Here is an 18,721-nt window from a genome sequence, read left to right as displayed (position 1 = left end):
GCAGGTGCATTTGCACACTCACTCACCTCGTATGTATCCTCTCCCACCATCTTTCCCCAGGCTGCGTCTGTCACCCAGTCCTCCACCCACAAAAGTCACGGTGTCGCGGACCTCTGGCTCAGGCCACTCTCAGACCACCCGGGTGCACCACTCCTCCTCTGCCGCCGCTGCCTCCAGCAGCCGCAACTCCTCTGGGATGAGCGTCTCAAAGAAGCGCCGCCTCAACGACAATGACAGCGAGACCTCCAGCGTGACAGGAAACACTGTGACCAAGACTCGCATCAGTCAGCAAGCCTCGGCCAGTGGACGCATCACGGTGGACGAGGTTGATATGGAGGGAAGATACATCCGTCTCAGCAACAAGGCTGATGAGGTAGCTGAGATTGTGCATTACTATACAAGCACACCGAAATGGGTGGCGAACTCCAGGCCTCGAGGGCCGGTGTCCTGCAGGTTTTAGATCTCGCCCTGGGTCAACACACCTGAATCAAATGATTAGTGTTGGATCACGGACACATCTAAAACCTGCAGGACGCCGACCCTCGAGGCCTGGAGTTCCTCACCTCTGCTATAAAAAATATTTCCAGTGTCTTTAGGTGAATTATTTGTGACTCTGCCTAATCATCATTCTCCAACTTTCTCTTATGCAGGACCAATCACTGGGCAATTGGCAAGTGAAGAGACAGGTTGGGAATTCAACCCCAATCATCTACAAGTTTCCCCACAAGTTCACTCTGAAGGCCGGCGGGACTGTGACTGTACGTTACACCAAGCCTTCTTCCTTTCTTTGCCTCTTTTTAGAGACTCTGTGAATATGTTTGGACACTAATGATGCTGCGATGCTTCGAAGGTGCCATTTTTGTTTTAGTCATGTTGTGATGAATTACTTCTCACCTTTCCTGCCAGTGGCTCAAAATGTTGTAAATGAAAGATGGGAAACACTGAATGTCAACACAAGAATTTCTGTTTAATGCTTCACAAACATTTTAGCAGTTTAGAGAGACCAGTTGTGTATAAATGAAGTAAAAACAAAGTGATATAAGGACAAACTGGTGCATGCATGAAAAAAGCTCAATATGAGATTAAATACGTGTTAAGCTGGAAATCGTCGAAAGCTTCTCTGGCGGAGTTGAAGAATAAGAATATGGAGCTGAAAACGAGCAGAATGGGTGACACACGTGGAATCCATCATGGTTACAAACAGCCAGCAGTCGTTGTTGCAAACACAATCGATAAAAGCCCCAAAACAGTAAAGTTGTATTTCAGTTTTCAACGAGTGTAAATGTATCAAAGGAAAATCAAGACAAGTAGAAATTTGACTGAGATGATCACCTCAAAAAGCACAAAATAGCTGGCAGATATTCCTTTTGCTTCCTTTTTCAGTCCTTCACTGGTTCAGTGCAGTTTACAAATTCTCTGATGTTTGACTTTTACAGGTCTGGGCTGCATCTGGTGGTGGAACCCACAACCCACCCACTGACCTGGTGTGGAAGAGCCAGAGCTCTTGGGGTACTGGCGACCTGCTGCAGACCTCCCTCATCAGTGCTAATGGAGAGGTCCGACTTCACTCACTTTGTATTGTAAAGTTTTCTTCTTCTTTTTAACTGCAGTGTCTGACTTGAGTTTATTTGATTTGCCATCAGGAAATGGCCATGAGGAAAGTGACCCGTACCCTGTTCCGTGACGATGATGAAGATGATGACATGGTAAATTCCTCCTGTGTTACTCTGTTCAGCATGTTACTCAAAGCTGCCACGCCTTTAACCCCACCTTCTTTTATTCTGTATTAATTTTAAAAATGATGTAATAAACAATACCGAGATCATAAAATAAGACTCAAAACAATCCGACTTCCTGTTGCGACCAGAGGAGGCGCCCCCTGCTGACCGGATGCAGGTTTAAGGCTTAAGCTTCACTTTTCAGACCTGAACACTCTGCCCATCTTTTATATACAGTCTATAGTAACCTGACCACTAAGCAGTTAAGCAGCAGTTGAGTAACTGATGTGTGCCGCCCTCTGCAGGGAGCTCACAGCACAAGCGGCGCAGACAACGAGTACAACCTGCGCAGCCGCAAGGTGATGTGCGACTCCTGCGGGCAGCCGAAGGAGCGCGCCGGTGGTTGCAGCAGTCTAGCTGAAGGCCTCCCAGGACATTCCTACTTCATGGGCACCAATGAGCCCAGACAGGTACTCCACAGTCAAAACATCCCTGCAGCAATTATACAGCATCATTAATAACTGTGTTTTAGGATCAAAGCGTATAATATTTGGTTCTATTAGTGATTAAAATTGTTGGCGGCGACTACGCACAGAAAACGGACAACATGTGTGGGTTTTTTTGCTTATTCATCTATAAATTTAGAGTTTCCTGTTGCACAATAATGCCCAGATGTTCCACATGTTTTGGAGTTCTGTACTGTAAGATGTTTAAGCATCTGAAACAGACTTTTGGCGTGTGGCATCTGCAGTTAATTTAATTACTAATCAACAAAATTGGAGTTTAAATGGGATCCAAGATTGCAAATACTCCCTCTCTCTATTTCCCAAGAACTGTTTTATGATACAAAGTGCAGTTTAGAGTCGCAGAAAATTTTTGGTTTGCGCTGCATTTTGACAGATTCCCAAACATCAAACATGAGCAAAAAAAAAATGTTACTTTTCACTTTGCAGACTGGGAATTATTATTAGATGCAAAAACATAAATGATGATCACAGAAACAGCAAACACTGAGGTGATGAGAAACAACAGGATGTGTGTGGATTTGCTCATGATGGTGCTCAGAGCAGCAGAATCCTAGATGCAGGTAGGAGGTGGTGGTGGTGGAGCAGAGTAAGCTTATGGAGACTTTGAACATGCATCAATCTGTATCAATCTCTCTGTTACTCTAGACCAGGGGTGGGCAACTCCAGGCCTCGAGGGCCGGTGTCCTGCAGGTTTTAGATGTCCTTGATCCAACACAGCTGATTTAAAGGCTAAATGACCTCCTCAACATGTCTTATAGTTCTCCAGAGGCCTGATAATGAACTAATCATTTGATTCAGGTGTGCTGACCCAGGGTGAGATCTAAAACCTGCAGGACACCGGCCCTCGAGGCCTGGAAATGCCCACCCATGCTGAATGATGAACACAAGTCCTCCACCACTTCAGGGCTGAACAAACGGCTTCTTTCATTTCACTTTTAACGGTTGTTTCCCCCAATTTACCAAAAGCTTCAGAAGATAATGTAGCAAGAGGCGAAACCGAAATCGGATTTAAACTGAGACATGTGGCTTTTAAAAAAGGACATTTCTAAAGTTCAGCTGCACAATTTCAGTGCAGAAACACGGCGCTCGTTTTCCCCACAGCTCCCATTTTAACGCCTCGTAAAGACTCACTATCAATAAAAAGTCACCTTTTATTAATCTGTATTCTAAGCATCAGGACCGCAAATGAAGCATTTGGTGTCGAATTACACAAATAGTTGTTTTTGTTAAACAAAAATCAAATATTCCTGTCGTCTCCTCCTCAGGGCCGCATGAAGCCGGAGAACTGCTCCATCATGTAAAAACCAGACAGCACCTCACCTGAACCCAGCACCTCCTGCAGCCCACAGGGGAGAATCATTTTTCTACCGTCGGGATGTTTGTCTTTATTTTTTTATACGATTGTGTCTTATTTTGTATTCAGATTATTCTGCGGGTTAGATTTGCTTTGAGGTTTTGGCAGAGGGCGTAGGATTTTCACATATAGCTTTCAAGTTTGTATATTCAGCTTATTTTACTGCATGTTTGCTGTTTGCTGTTTGCTCGTGCTGTTCTCCGCTCTGCTTGCACACGCACACACACACACACAGCTCCAGTGACCAGGGCTTGTGCTTCGATCCGAGACGGGGTTTCACATTTAATGGCCAGGCTGTCAACACTCAACACGCACAGCTAGTGGACCCTATCAGGAAAACAGCCGTACAGGCGAGAGGAGGATGGCTCCTCTGGACTTTGTTAATCATGTTTGTTTCCCATCAAACAGATCAATTCTTTGTTTAAAGCCAATGTTTACAACTAAAACATTTTTTGGAGCAGTGTTGTGCTATATTCATGGATAAAATATTGTAGGAAAAGTCTCCAGAGAAAGCCAAAGCGATGTAAGCTCAGGGTTTTTTGTTTGTTTTTTTCACCTTAGCCTTAAACAAACGGGGTGATGATATGTTTTCTATGTGATGCTGTCGGGCAGCTGTGGTGCACACAGAGAAAATGAGTACTTGAGATGAATATATGTACACGGCTCGCTCCCCAACGAATGTATTCATTATGTTTTTGGAATGTTTAAAGAAAGAAGGGAATTATTGGGTAATGTGTCTGGTTAAGTGCTTCTTGGCTTTGAGTGCGTTTAATCATGATGGGAGAGGTTTATTTTGTACCTGGGGGAATGTCAGCAGAAGGTACTGTTTTTTGATAGATTGGGTGCCATATATAGAGAGTATATATTAATAGGCTCTGTTTCTATTTGCAGTAGATTTTGGACATGACTGTTTAACCGATTAGAAATACAGATGTGCCTTCAGAGGCAACATCTGCAGTTTTTGTTTTTCCCGCTCACATGCTTCATATGGGAGTCTTGTGACCGTCAGCTGTCCTCCGATCCGTGTTGCTCCTAAAAGCTGGTCATAAGGGCTTTGAATTTTCTTTCTTTCCTCTAAGCTTTACCGACTTTGCAAATCCCTTGATCTGATTTTGGGACCTCTGTCAGATTGAGGGGTTTGTGTGACTTTGTAGCTTTGGCTTCATGCACTGCTTTTTGCCAGTTATGCACAGCAGGTAGATTTGTAGTCTAGTCTGGCAGCTTAACTCATTTATACTCCAGTGGAAAGCATATCAAAGCATTTGTGGAAGATACTTGATAGCTGTCGTGGTATTGTTTTTGTGTGGGTTTTTTCTTTTTATACTTAAAAAAAAAAAAAAAAAAAAAGAGGCAATTTCTGCAAAGTTTAATTTTTTAAATTTTTCGGCCACAAAAGGACAGTTCACCCCTAAAATGAAACTTGTGTCCTCTGCCCTTTAATGCTGTCTTGGTGTTTCCAGGGTTGGAGACGGCTGCAGAGATGTCCGCCTTCTCGTTAATATAATGCAACTCATGTTGTGGTGCTCAGAGTACTGGAAAATGCATTTGAACAAACCAGAAATCATGACCTTGGTACTCAAAAAAAATCTACAGACCTTTTATGAACAGTTTCTTGTAGGAACGACTTTCTTTCTAACTTCATCCACCAACCGAAAGTAGCGTGCAGCTAGCTGACATGAGCTGCTCGTCAGTGGAAGATGCAGCGTTTATCCAGCAGAGTGAGGAAAGCATCAGATGTAGTGTCGTACAAAGAAAGAACTTCCTGTATCAAACTGCTCAGTAGTATGACCCGGTCATGATTTTTGGAAACATTGATGCTGAATTTTCAAATGTTTTTTGGCACTTTTAATTTCAACATATTGAAGAGAAGTCTGATATCTCTTCAAAACTGGGCTAGATGCACAGAAAAGCTACAGGCAGGAGAAAAACAAATATGTAAACCTAACTATGGTTTGAATTGTGCTTTTTAGGTAGTTTGATGCTCAGCGTGTCTCATGAAGTCACTGACAATCAGAGAAATGACGTCTACAGTATAAATGTGTATTAACAGAAATCTTGTAGTTGTCAAATGTCTATATGTAAAGTGATGAGAAATGATAACTGTAGTTGTGCAGTATATTCACAACATAATGCTTCAGATCAGGTCATCGAAACGTCAGGGGTGTAATTAAGAACCAGAGTAACAAGGACTCGCTACAACCACAGATGCACAAACACACTGTGAGGTCTTTGTAAACTCCGGCCCTCCTCGAGTCTTGGTGGAGATCTCATGAATCCTTTGAAGGGCTTGAGATTTAAAGATATCACCCAAAGCCATTAATGTTAAAGGTTCTTGAAATGAGATTTGTGTGAGATCATGAAATCATTAAAGCCACACTTTGATGCAATTTATTTTCTAAAGCGATGCTGAGTAAAAAGTATTTTTTCCAATGAGTGACGGTTGTGATTATTTCCTTGTTATTGAAAAAGGTCGAGTCCATGAAAAGTGCAGAGAGTTTTTATTTACATCATACAAACACATGTTCCCAGGATTACATTCAAAAATAAATGACTGCACAATATTGTAGCACTAAAAGCACGACGTACATTCTGTTTGGCTTCTGTTAACAACTTGACAGGAAAATGAACTTCACAGGTCAATATTTTTACATTAATACACCAATTTCAGTATTTCTGAACCACAACACAATCGGGACTACAGTCTGCTCCCCAGACACACACACACAGTTCAATAATCGCCACTAATTTTAGCCAATCACATTACATTTCCACTCTCATCATTAAAAATGTCAATGATTTTTTTATCGGGACTAACTTGACAAAAAGTAGTTCCACTGAAACCTATTGGTGGTGAGGTCAGGGTGAAGGGAGACGTCTTAAGACTGGGTGTGAGCTGTTGCATATTTGGACAAATACTCTGTAAACCTTTAACTGCAGCAGAGGAGGCCGCGTGACGCTGAATCTCTGAACACCGCTTTGTACCCAAAGTCTCCACAGTTTTGTCCAGCGATGGAGACAATAGAGCTCAGGCCTTCTGTCTGGCCCACACTCTTCAGTAATCCAGCCTTCCCAATGTTTAATGCTTTGTCCTTAAAATTTGGGATTCACTTCAAAGGCAGCTGTCAAGTCATCAATCACTATGCACAATCCACTCATAGTAGGGTAACGTCCATAACCTAAATATGACTGTAAAATCTATAGACGATGAGCTCTGGTACCCAGCATGTTGAGGTTTCCATTTCTAGTCCTCTTGAAGTTGTATTGACCAATCATGTTTGAGCAAGCTGTGCTTCAATTACAATAAACAGTCAACGAACTAATTCCCCAAAATGCAGCCTCATAAATCTGTCAGCCAGCAACACATTTAGTTTTTTTATTATCTTTGTCTTTGCATGTGTAAAAAATGAGCAGCAGAAGACCTGGCCTGAGTATCTGGTGGCTATCCTTCAAAAGGCGATCCATTCAGAGAGATTGCATTATGGGTAACACAGGCACCAGGTCTAAAAAAACAAACCGAAACATAATAAAATCTTTGTGTTTTGGGTGAAATGGCCCTTTAATTGTGACAAAAAGAGGCACTGCACTGATGGCTTTATCATAATATCTGTGCCCAAACTCACACTGACCATTTAACATCTATTAATATATACACAAGAAGTTCATAAGGTGTCCTATGAGACCCATAACAGCATCTTTATTTGAACAGAAGAGCTGCGCTTCAACAATACTCAGAGGCTGACAATATATTCATTTCTGTATTTACACAGTTTTCTTCAGACAGCAGCAATAAGCCACATTTCTTTAAAGAAACACACTTCAGTCCTTAAATGGCATTTATTTTTTGAAAAAACACAACATGAACTTTTGTAAAATGCTGCTCACTTTGGCTTCCAGGTGTTAAAAAAGAAAAATCTGTGGTATTTTTTCTGTTTATAAAATTTGGTTTGTCATAAGACGTCTTTTTTCTCAGCTGAAGCTGCCTTTTTAAAAAAAAAAAAAAAATTTTGAAAATGTAACGCACTGAAATTCAACTCGAAATAAAAACCCTGAAAAGCGAGACGAAGGAAAAATCGAGCTCTGATAAAAGAGGCCCGTTAAAAATGCATCAGCAGCACGCAAAGGGTGTGGAAAACAAATATTTCAGCATGTTTACAAGAGTTCAAACACACAAACATTCCCAAGTCGCTGCTTTTAGCCATCAAATCCTCTGGTGGGTTTTGCCCTCGGGAGTTAAAAGCAGCTGAAGCCCCGCGGGCGTCACCACACAGCCTGCTGGCTCCTCAGTCTGGATGACAGGTCTGTGACGGAGACGCCAGTACCGCTCTGCGCACACAAGGGGGCGGTGTTTAGTTGAAAGCAAAGCATCCACTGTAAACAAAGGTTCGTCTGGCAGGACAGACTCCTCGCCCCTGCTGTGTTGGTGGTCTGCAGCTCTGATTTTCAGAGATAAAATTAGCCGTTTCTTCATCAACCCCGGAGCGAGCAGAAGGGAACAATTTGCTCTGCTGCTCTGACGCTGTCACTGAGGGCTTCTCCTGGGGGAGGGGCAGGGCGAGGGGGGGCGGCGCACCGGTGGCAGGTCGTAGTGTCCCGGGATGTGGCTGTTCACCGGCAGGTCGTAGTGGCTCTGTGGGTCCTCATGAGGAGCGTGGCCGTGGGAGCTCTGACACTCTGAGGGGGAAAAGAACTCGCTGTGAGGACCAAACAGGCTGCCATTCTTTGTTTTAGTGCTGGAAAATATGCTGACTCTATTTTTTTAAATAAAAACCCATCTGTGCATTCAGTCCTGCTGCTTTGGACTTGACTGGATGAGTTGGTTTGGCGTTACAGTCTGAGCTTACTCTGTGCTCAGTGTTTAATTCAACTTGTTGAACTCGGTCCTAAATAAAGCTTTTTAAAAGCCCACACACTCCAGGGTGGAAAAGCGTGCATTCACCCTCTGTTTAAATTTAAATAACATCATCTATAAATCGTTTAATAACAGTCTAGCTCTCAGATGTGGGCACCCTGAACGAGGATATTAGCAAATAAACTAAAAACATCAGTAACAAACAGCAGTGTCGCATAATCACGTCGATGTCATGCCATGAAGTGGAAACACCTCCCTGTCTTTACTCTTTACTGTTCCTTTTATGTTTATAAACCCTTTATTACATGAAGTGTGTATTTTCTCTAAATGACTCATTTTCTTAGTCATTGTGTTCTGGATCCATGCCAGAGTATTTAAAGACATTAAAGGTAATTTCGTTTATTATGACATGCGTACTTATTGTAGAATATACTGCAGAAAAAGTTGCTGCTCAGAATCCATCTCATCTACAATCGTTTGTATTTAGCTGCAAAATGTGCTGACGCAAAAAGTTTTTCCAAGCTTAATTTTCAACATCAATTTTAGTTAAATTAGGCTAGACTGGATTTGTTTGCACTTTGCTTTTCTTCATTTCAAAAGTCTTGTCTGGATGTCAGATCTTAAAAACCAGCTACAAATGTTGCAGTCATACAGAGAAGAGAATCAGTGATTTAAACAACAGAGCGGCCACAAAGCTGGCTCTGTCATTACAACCACAGTCTTCTGTTTCAGGTAGAGTGAATGCAAATTGCAGTGATTTGTCTAAGAAAAAAAGACTGGACTCAATCCAATATGTGGATGAATTTAAGGATTTGATCCCGCAGACCTACACTTCGTTCCTCTGACTGCATATTGATGCATTACTAGTGTCCACAATACAATAAAAGCTAGGAAGAAAATCCTTCGGCTTCCTGTTTTTCCCTCTCCTCTCCTCTCCCCTGCCCTTCCTCTTCCTTTAGTCTTTTATTTGTGGCAAACAGATGTTGATTCATTGGTCCATGACCTGAGGAAGTCTGGCCTGCCCAGCTGTCTAACAGGCCACAGACCTGTTTTAAGGTTTGACTGATAAGGACCTTAAAAGAGTTGCTATTTTTTGTTTTTTCTCCCAAAGCGGGTGGATCCATGGTGCCGTGGGTAGCACTGTAGCCTAATAAACTCAAGTTAATCCAAAGAATTATGTAAAATCAACTACAATATTGGGCCACACCTCTTAATCTTTGAATTCAGGTGTTTTTGTCCTGTTGCCGCGCTTGTATAAAATCATGTAGTCAAAAGAACGGATTGTTCTACTGATAAAAATTCATAACATTAAGGAGTGGGATCAGCAAGTGCTAACGCTCTGCAGGGTTCCACGTCTCCTCTGGCAGTAACATCAGCACAAAGACTGTACCAGGAGCTGCACGGCACAGGTTTCAGCTGCTGTAGGTGTAATGTGGTCCAGTATTTTTGTCCCTATAGTGTAAATCGCAGTTAGTTCCCACCTTACGATTACTTTACAATTCCTAATTTTAAAAACTCATAGTTCTTATTAAAATTAGCGTTAGAGTAGCTGGATCCAAATAGACTGGTTCATTCAAAAACACAGACAGACCCACTGATGTTTGTATGATGGAAATATTGGACGTTTAACAATAACAATAACTAAGAAGGTTGTGGTGAAGTGTAAAACACTCCTCGGACTTGCTTGAGGTCAGAAGTGTTGCTTACCTCTGCGTAAGGTGGCCGTGTGGAACGGCGGCGGGGGCGTAATCTCGGTGTACGCGCGCTCCCTGGGCACGGCCGACTTCATCTCCATGTAGCTGCTCTCCGGGGGGCAGAAGGGCAGGGGCAGCCCGGGCAGGTCTTTGATGGTGGCGTACGGATTCTCGCTGTTCAGAGAGCTGCTGCTCACGGCTGCCGAATCCTTCAGCTCTGCAGGAAACAAATATTGAGAGATTAACTGCATATGAAGTCCATGCAGAGCGAGAATGGAGCATGATTGAGAGTTAAAGCCTAAGCCTACTAGATGAAGCATTCACTCCATGAAAAGTGAGATTTTCATCAGTATGCAGCTCTGTAAATTGCTGTACAGCTGCAAGTTAATGACTGTTGACGTAAATTTGTAGGCAGCACAAAGGACTTCCAGTAACTGTCGAGTACTGACATGGAAATTGAAATTTCTAGCAGTTTTACAAGCCTGAGAATTCCTCTGGGCTCAGGAGACAAATCATGACAGTAGAGGACGACGACAGCTTCTGAAGTTTCAGCTTTCTTTATAAAGTGCTGATGATCTTTTACAGCAATAAGGAATCAGCTTTAGTTTAATTGTACGCTGATGAAATTGTAGGCTTAACAGATCTGCCTAAAGTAAGTGAGCCTGTTGAGACGAAATGTGTTTTTTTCCATGAGCAATATTCAATAATGATATTTAAATAATCCAAAAAGCAGCTTCAGACTTCTTTGTCTCTTTATGGAACGATGCCGTGTTAGCAACAAACAAGATGAGAAAAAATGTTCCCCAGTGACAGCAGAGGTGCAGCATTTAAAGAGCCGCAAACACAGAGACACTGAAAAAAGACCAATTACAACAGAAATGTTTCCAGGGGACAATAAAAAAATGGATGTAAGCTTACGGTTTGTCTGATGGTTTCTTTGTTTTATCACTCGCTTCATGAGTCACTGAATTTTGCAACAAGCACGTCTCAGCCGTCTGCTGCGTCTGTGTTTTCAGACCAGTCAAAATGTTTTCTCAGTCTGCTTAAATGTGTTTGCGCTACGAGGAGCTCTCAGGACCACTACACACAGCCCACGGCCGAGCATGTTATGAGCTTACTGTCTTTGTTTAACATGCATTTTAACATTTGCTAAATGGGACTAAACAAACAGTCCAGCTGAGGATGATGGGAATGTCATCAGTAAACAAGCAAGCCAAACTTTATTTGTACAGCACACTTGATTCGACGTGGCATTCAAGGTCAAGTGTGAGCTGAGGTGAGTAAAAAAAACAAAACAACCTACAGATAATGTAAAATGAATGAGATTCAAATAATTTAATAAATGCAAAGAAAATAAACAACGAAGAAGATAAAATCTGACTGAGTGTGCAAATCATGACAGAAGGCTTGATCTTTTGTGTGGCCTGGGTCCAATTCCACCCAGACTATCAGAAAATAATAGAAACTAATAAATAAAAAAATATAAATATAAAAATAACATTTAAGCAATAGAAGTGATAAAACATGGAAACAGGAATAAGATCAAATAAAAATTAAAACAACAATATGCAAGTAAAAATGTGGAAAACAAACATTCAACATGTCACAAGCACTAGAAAAAAAATGTGATCACATGGCGGCGAGAGATCGAACGCTACATTTTTCCACAAGTACATAGAGTTCCCCCAGAGGGGGCCTTTGAAACCAATTTACATGGACATCTAATTCACTCAAAGCTTGCTGTTAAAAAATTACACGGGTGTTAGAAGAAAAGTCCCCACAGTTAAAGCCTCTGTGGACCATGAATGTCTGTGTAAAATTCATGAAAAGCCATCTGATGGATAAAGGTGTGACGGTGGAGAACACTGTCATCCATAGACTGTCTAAATAAAGCATACTTTGTAAGCATACTTTGGACAGCTTTTCCACAGCTAACCTCAGACTTCAGCAGTAAGTAAGAAAAGAGAGAAAATGAGGTGATAAACTACCTTTGTTGTAATATTTTCCGAGGCTGGCGCTGTAGCTGTAGCTCCGATCGATGCCAAAAGCTCCTGTTAACAATAAAAGACAAATCAGACGTCTTCATTTTGCTTTATAGCGAGCTAATCAAAAGCAGATAAACTGCTGTGGAAACCTGTAAAAATCAATCCCAGGTGAGTGATAGGTGCTGGCAATGCAACTCTCACCTTTTACGAAGTCCTTATTATTTTTATAGTCTCATATCGAGTGTGCCCCGCTGACTAGGAAATGTGATGGTCGATAAACTTTGCTCGAGATTATAAGCAGGAACTACTTAAGCTTCTTTCTGGCCTGAGGCTCTCAGCCATTACCTGTTTAAGCAGCTATGCTGGCGCAGTTACTGAAAAGAGCCTAAGAAATATTTGAAATCTAAACTTTTGCACTCCACTCCAAGCTTCACGCACAACTCTGATCAAGACCCTAAAAAAGGGTTAAATTTGACTGAGACACTTTGATCCCTGACAGTTCAGCTTACTGAGGTTATTCTCCATTATCAGCTATGTTTTAACTCTTTCATTACCAATGAGGAACTACAGCAGATGTGTTTGGATCAAAAATAGATAGGGACTTATTCTTCTCATTTATATTCCAATTTTTCATTTTCAGATACCAATAAAATACTTTTCACTGTTCAAACAATAATTTCCAGGTCTGTCAACAAACTGTTTTAGCTCCTATCGCTTTAAAGGCCTCCCCTCCCTAAAAACCCCACTGTCTTCTGATTGGCTGCCCCTCCTCTCTCCTGCAACCAGAACCCTGGTGCCTGTAAGCCAGGCTTCTCTACTCATGTGCCTTTGGTGTCCCTGAGATGACTGTGTAAAAAGACCACACTGAGCTGATGTTAGCTCAGCACAAAATTACAAGAAAATGTCAGACTTTAAAAAAGCTTTTGGCTCGCAGGGATTATTTTACATTTACCTCATAATTTAAAACTTTGATCATGATTGTAATCATCTAACATCAGGACATGAGAGAAAATGAGAAAAGCATGACATAGCACCCCCCCCTTCATATATAAGGGTGGACAGCAAAACTGTGCAGCAAGCCCACTAGAGGCTTGCTGCACAGTTTAAAAAGGTTTAACTCTGTGGACATGGCCATCAGAGGAACAGCAGTTCTTTGCTTTCTCACTTTGCCAGAGGTCACCACTTAGTCATAATAATATAATATTAAACTTTAAATATCATCAGAAGTCTGCACAAATCCTTCTAAGAAAGGACACGTATGAGATCTTTGCACTTCAGCTTCATACTTGCTCTTCAGTGAAAATAAAGACGTTTGGTTGATCCCACATGAACTCTGATTAATGTTGCACAAGACGTTTTCTTTCCACCTGTTATGACCGTAATTAAAGAATGCATTTAACTTAAGTGACATAACTGTTTAATTATTGACTACAATTTGATCACTCTGTTATATTACTATGAGACAGGCAAAGATAATGTGATGACAGTAATGTCTTATTTTGTAACATCCCCCCCCCACAGACACACACACCCCTCACCGCCAGCCAGCAGTTGCAGATTTTGCTGATTACTTTAATGCCGCTGTGGTCAGAAGGTCAGGAAACCAGGTTCTTGCTTTTATAAGCTTGTAAATGTTAATGTGCTCATTTTATTCTAGTCTACAGCTGCAGGTGTGCCCTCTAAATGATCCTTATGTGAATCACGCAGTGGAGAGTCACCTAGACGGACCTGAGTCTTTGCGAGGCTCGTGGTGTTTCCAGTCTGCAGGCAGAGTGGCATTGGTCTCGACTCCAAACAGACCTCGTCTCTCCCTCTCTGCGTTCTTCACACTGCAGAACAGCTGGTTGTTGGTGTTCTGTAAGGCAGGAAAAATGATAAACCGTCGCAAATGTACAAAAGCCAAATGAAGCGCTGAGGACCAATGACCTACTGCGTCTACACGTTTTGGTATCATATGATTTCACAACCCCCTGAATACATAGCCAGCTGTTGCTGACTGTCCAAATGACATATTCCTCCCATTGCTGCCCTTCAGTTGCAATGAGGCATGAAGCTTTCTCCTTAGATATCAGAGATGACATTCACCTTGATGGTGCGGTCGTGGTTGTTGGGGAGGTGTGGCAGCGGAGGCCTGTTCTGGCTCAGTGTGTGGTAGCTGGGGTTGGAGTAGTAATGGTGGTAACTGTGAGGAACATCTGCAGGACGAAAACAAACACATGGCATCACGTCTGCTGCTATTAAATTACCTCAAGGTCAATAAAATGCATTCCACAATCACACAGAGTGAGATAGACATGAAACCGCACTGTGCATACAAACGACATCAACATCACAGTTCTCCAAAAATACTCAATATCCAGCGTAGATCGCTGACCGGCTGAATCTTCTTCTGCAAAGGCATGTTAGCAGTCAGCAGTGACAGCAGTCACAAATATAAATATTTACAGGGATTCAATAAGAATCCTCAACAACACCACAAAATCTGCCACAGTCCCACTTGTTGCAACATTTAATTTATCCCTTATGTATAAGATGACTTCAATTACTGCAGTTAATAAATGGCTGACACTGAGCATGATATCTATCTAGTTTACTGCACCAGTTTGTAAAACAATCAAATACGTTTGGCTGAATTAAATGGAAGTTTGAAACATATCTGACCATGCCTTCTTCTTCCAATTCTAACATACTATATGAAAAATTTGTTCAGTGATTTATTTTCATAATAAACCTTATTCAGGTGGCCTTCAAGTCCACTTAAATCACATTCGGTCATCAACTGTTGTACCAAAAGAAAACATATTTTTTTAAAAAATATAGTTATGTTGATTTCTGACATCCTGCTTTATATTTTTAAGGCTTAAAAAGTGTTTTAGTGTCAGTTTAAACCTCCAGCAGGGAAGTCAAAAAGTGAAAATCAGCCGTCACATCAACACATTAATCAAAGAGTCAAATTTATATCCACAAACACAAATTTTCCTTTTTTTTGGCTGCAATGATGATTCTCCCATCTACTAATTTATGTCTATGTACACAAAATATATAATATTTTCCAAAAGAGTGAAAAATCCACACGTTTGAGGGTGGAGTGATTGGCAGTGATGTGACCTATGTTGGTGGAAACCACTAGAACCATAGTGCTGGTCCCTCACGAGAGAACAAAAACTACTGTTCGATTTTGCACAGGGTAAGATTTAGAAAAAGACCCTGGTTTTGGTTCAAATACAATGACTTGATTTTATTTTAAAGGCGGTTTGTTGCGTGCCGGGGTGACGTGTTCCAGCTGGACAGGATCAACAACATACGTGCTGCAGACACAAAACATTCTTCTCATTGAAACACGTTAGCTTTACTGCAAAAAAAAAAAAAAGTTACTCGTCTCCAAGAACATGAACAAATACATTACTTCTCCTGTTTTGCCACAAAGTGCATAAAGTGTGTTATTAGCCGTGCTGGAAAAAGAAGAGCAAACGTATGAAAGTAAAGATGAAAGCAGTTTCTAAGGTGACTGGATTTTCAGGTGCAGCTGCCTGTGCACGCTCCAGCATGACAGTAAAATACTGGGTGATTGTTCCCACTGAACATGTCAGATTGTCATTATCCAGCGATGTTCTCGTACCCCCCGTCTGCACTTACCAAACCTTACTGGAAACTGCATGGTGCTACACACTACCACATTGTAGGTTTAAGTTCAGTGCTAAATTATTGTTGCTGTAATTCAACCTCATATCCACAGGAGATGAATCCTGTGTTGAGATTCTGATGTTTCAAACTCTGAACAGTCTGACTGGATGTGTCAGATTTTACTTTGAATCTGTGTCCGTTTTATGTTACGCATGCAGCGCTCAGTGGGATGAGCCATTCTCTGCATGAGCAGACAGAAGCATCTTCAGACTGTACCTGGAACGGCATATTCAGAGTTGACGGTGCGGCTGGTGGAGAAGGAGACAGTCGGGGTGTTGTTCTGCTTTTCCTTCTGCCTGCGGCGGTAGAGCAGCAGCAGAGCCAGCAGCAGGACCACCAGAATGACAAGCACAACGATGCCGGCGATGGCCCCCCACGACTCCCTCTCTCCAGGATTAAGACGACTCATGACGCTCCCCGTCTGCTGAAAGGAGTCTGACAAGCAGAGGGTGGAAGGAGAGCTCAAGTACAACAACCAGAGCAGCTTTCATGATTAATTCATTATTATTATGAACACATTACAGGTTACATGTTCAATTCGGTTTTATTCATATAGCACCAAATCACAACAACAGCCGCCTCAAGGAGCTTTATATTGTAAGGTACTGTAAATGTCAGTGTTATAACTCCCAAACTTCTGCTAACATGAGGTCCGTACCTTGCTTGCAGTCGTCGCCTCTGTTTTCACACACACAGTCTCCAGTAAATCTGTCACAGAGGAGGTTGGCTGGACAGGAACAGGTCTGAGCACAGAGCTGGCCGAAACGTCCCGGATCACACGCTGGAAAACAAAGTACATTTCTCTGACTTATTTCCCCTTCAGCAGCATCTGTATGAGATATCTGTTGACGTTTTACAGGACTCACTTGATTGCTCCTATTATTCTGTTAGGCCTCATCTCAGCGAATCTGAGTCACTGAGCTGGTCCTGTGTTTGTGCTGCTTTTTAATGCAAATATCTGTTTTGTTTCAGTTGTTCTGGTGAAAATTCTAGTATTTTGTTAGTCGAGCACTAATTAGCAGGTGTTTGTTTCTCTGTGATGCATCTGGACAGTTTATGATTGCTGCTTGCTGACTAAGCTAACTGGCAACAGCTGGTAGTTTAAATATGGTCACTTCCAGCTCTAAAGCAAAGCAAGATGCTCAGATCAACGCCTCACATTGGCTGCTTCCAATGATTAGAGTGGGTCTATGGATAAAAGCAAGGCCCTGGCTGCTGGGAAGTTAAAATAGTGATTATTAATCAACAGATTACCACTTCAAGTTCTAACCCTGTAGATACTCTAAACAAATCAAAAGCACCGTACTGTCCACGCTCTCATCTCTGCATGAAATCCTGTGGCACTCACGTTTGGAGCAGTCGATAGCGGTCCAGCCTGGTAAACATTCACAGTGACCGTTCCGGTGGTTGCACGTGGAGTTGTTGGCACAGGGAAGACACACTTCAGAGCACTGTTTTCCAAAGTAGCCAGCTGGACAAACTGTAACCACAGAAAAGAACCTGCTAAATGTCCTGCACTCACTTGTAAATGAAAGATCAGCGGCTTTTTGTGATGACTGCTGATTAGTGAGAAAGCCCACCTTGGTCACAGTTTGGCCCAGTGTATCCAGGTAGACAGTCACACTCTCCTTTCACATGATGGCAGCGGTATGATTGGCCGCAGGACTGACACGTCATACTGCACTGGTCACCGTACGTACCCGTTCTGCATTCTGAGGGAAACAGTAGGGCTGATATTAGACAATGCATACAGCGAGCGAGTCTTTAAGTCGTTTTTTATTAACTCATCAGATACAACGCTCACTGTTTTGGCAGGTGACTCCCCAGTAGCCTGGGCGGCACACACACGCTCCAGTTTCCCTCAAACACGTGTCGCTGTTTGGACAATGCTTGAAGCAGGTCTGGTTACAGTGGCGCCCCCACAGGCCCTCTGAACACGGCTCACTGCAGCGGGGACCTAAAGGAAATGAAGCAGTGAGCACATAAACGAAGCAGGAAATTACAACTTTTATTGACTCTAATCACATCATTTAGTTTAATAAAGGACCTACAGTTTTACATCTGCTAAAGCAAAGAGCAGAATGCCTTTCACTATCCCAAGTGTAAATCAGTTACTGATCTAAATACATAAAAACATGGTTATAACTGTATAATAAAAATGTAGTTGAAATGATAAGCAGGAACAGAGAGAAATGGGAACATGAGGGGTTTTAGTGGTTAGCAGTTTCAGAAATGTTGCTGTTGAGCAGCCAACTCTGAAATATTTGGTAATTTAGTGTTCTCACCAAAAAGATTTTTCAAAACTGTAACTAACACGTTTTCCCCGAAACACAAAGAGCCTGTTTTATTTGCATGGATGGGAGGTGCAAAACCAGAAAAAAGTGCTTTTCATACTGGGCCAGTCTAGCAGCCTTTACGAGGCTGCACTGGGGTATGGACGTAAGAGTGAAACACTAACATCAGCATGTCAATGTTCACCTTCACTAGCACGAAACACACACGTGTTAGGTTAACAGAGTCCTCTCTAAACCCCCAAAATATTAGTCTCATCGAGTCAACAGAAGAATTGTTGGAGGTCAATAAGAGTGCAATATGTATGACTTTAACCCTGTGAGGTCATAAACATAAGCCAGATCATATCTCTTAGACAGAGCAAAAAAATGACTTTCTTGGAACAAATGTAAAAAATATTTCATGCATGTTAGAAGGTTTAGTTTTTGTCCCATATTTGTTAAAACACAGGAGAAAAATGTATTCACAAATGAAACGCTCTGTTTTCAAAGGCTTACAGTTTAGACCTCACAGGTCGAGTCAGGTGGTGTCGCGACAATCAGAAAAATGAATTTCAGATTGAGAAAACTTCATCTGGACAGCTGAGTAAGGCAACAAATGTTTAAGATCACCGCCTTC

At 42.0% G+C, this 18,721-nt stretch overlaps 2 protein-coding genes across 5 annotated transcripts in view; one reads left to right on the top strand and one right to left on the bottom strand.

Annotated features, from left to right (window-relative positions):
• lmna (lamin A) overlaps positions 1-6,032 on the top strand; it is a 39,755-nt gene extending 33,723 nt beyond the window's left edge. For all 4 annotated transcript variants that reach the window (XM_082552510.1, XM_082552507.1, XM_082552508.1 and 1 more), the window contains 6 exons: positions 61-373; positions 651-758; positions 1,437-1,556; positions 1,644-1,706; positions 2,024-2,188; positions 3,511-6,032. In XM_082552510.1, coding sequence (XP_082408636.1) covers positions 61-373; positions 651-758; positions 1,437-1,556; positions 1,644-1,706; positions 2,024-2,188; positions 3,511-3,546 — 805 coding nt within the window. In that variant the 3' untranslated portion in view covers positions 3,547-6,032. The remainder of the gene's footprint in view (positions 1-60; positions 374-650; positions 759-1,436; positions 1,557-1,643; positions 1,707-2,023; positions 2,189-3,510) is intronic.
• Positions 6,033-6,080: 48 nt separating this feature from the next.
• pear1 (platelet endothelial aggregation receptor 1) overlaps positions 6,081-18,721 on the bottom strand; it is a 60,188-nt gene continuing 47,547 nt past the window's right edge. Inside the window, exons 14-23 of the mRNA XM_082552505.1 lie at positions 17,616-17,768; positions 17,392-17,523; positions 17,160-17,291; positions 16,470-16,592; positions 16,028-16,246; positions 14,213-14,322; positions 13,856-13,982; positions 12,131-12,193; positions 10,156-10,359; positions 6,081-8,270 (exon numbers count right to left, since the gene is read on the bottom strand). Coding sequence (XP_082408631.1) covers positions 8,119-8,270; positions 10,156-10,359; positions 12,131-12,193; positions 13,856-13,982; positions 14,213-14,322; positions 16,028-16,246; positions 16,470-16,592; positions 17,160-17,291; positions 17,392-17,523; positions 17,616-17,768 — 1,415 coding nt within the window. The 3' untranslated portion in view covers positions 6,081-8,118. The remainder of the gene's footprint in view (positions 8,271-10,155; positions 10,360-12,130; positions 12,194-13,855; positions 13,983-14,212; positions 14,323-16,027; positions 16,247-16,469; positions 16,593-17,159; positions 17,292-17,391; positions 17,524-17,615; positions 17,769-18,721) is intronic.

This window comes from Aulonocara stuartgranti, assembly GCF_965226115.1.
Source record: "Aulonocara stuartgranti genome assembly, chromosome: 11".
Lineage (NCBI taxonomy): Eukaryota > Metazoa > Chordata > Actinopteri > Cichliformes > Cichlidae > Aulonocara > Aulonocara stuartgranti.
This window is presented reverse-complemented; position numbering and strand designations above follow the sequence as displayed.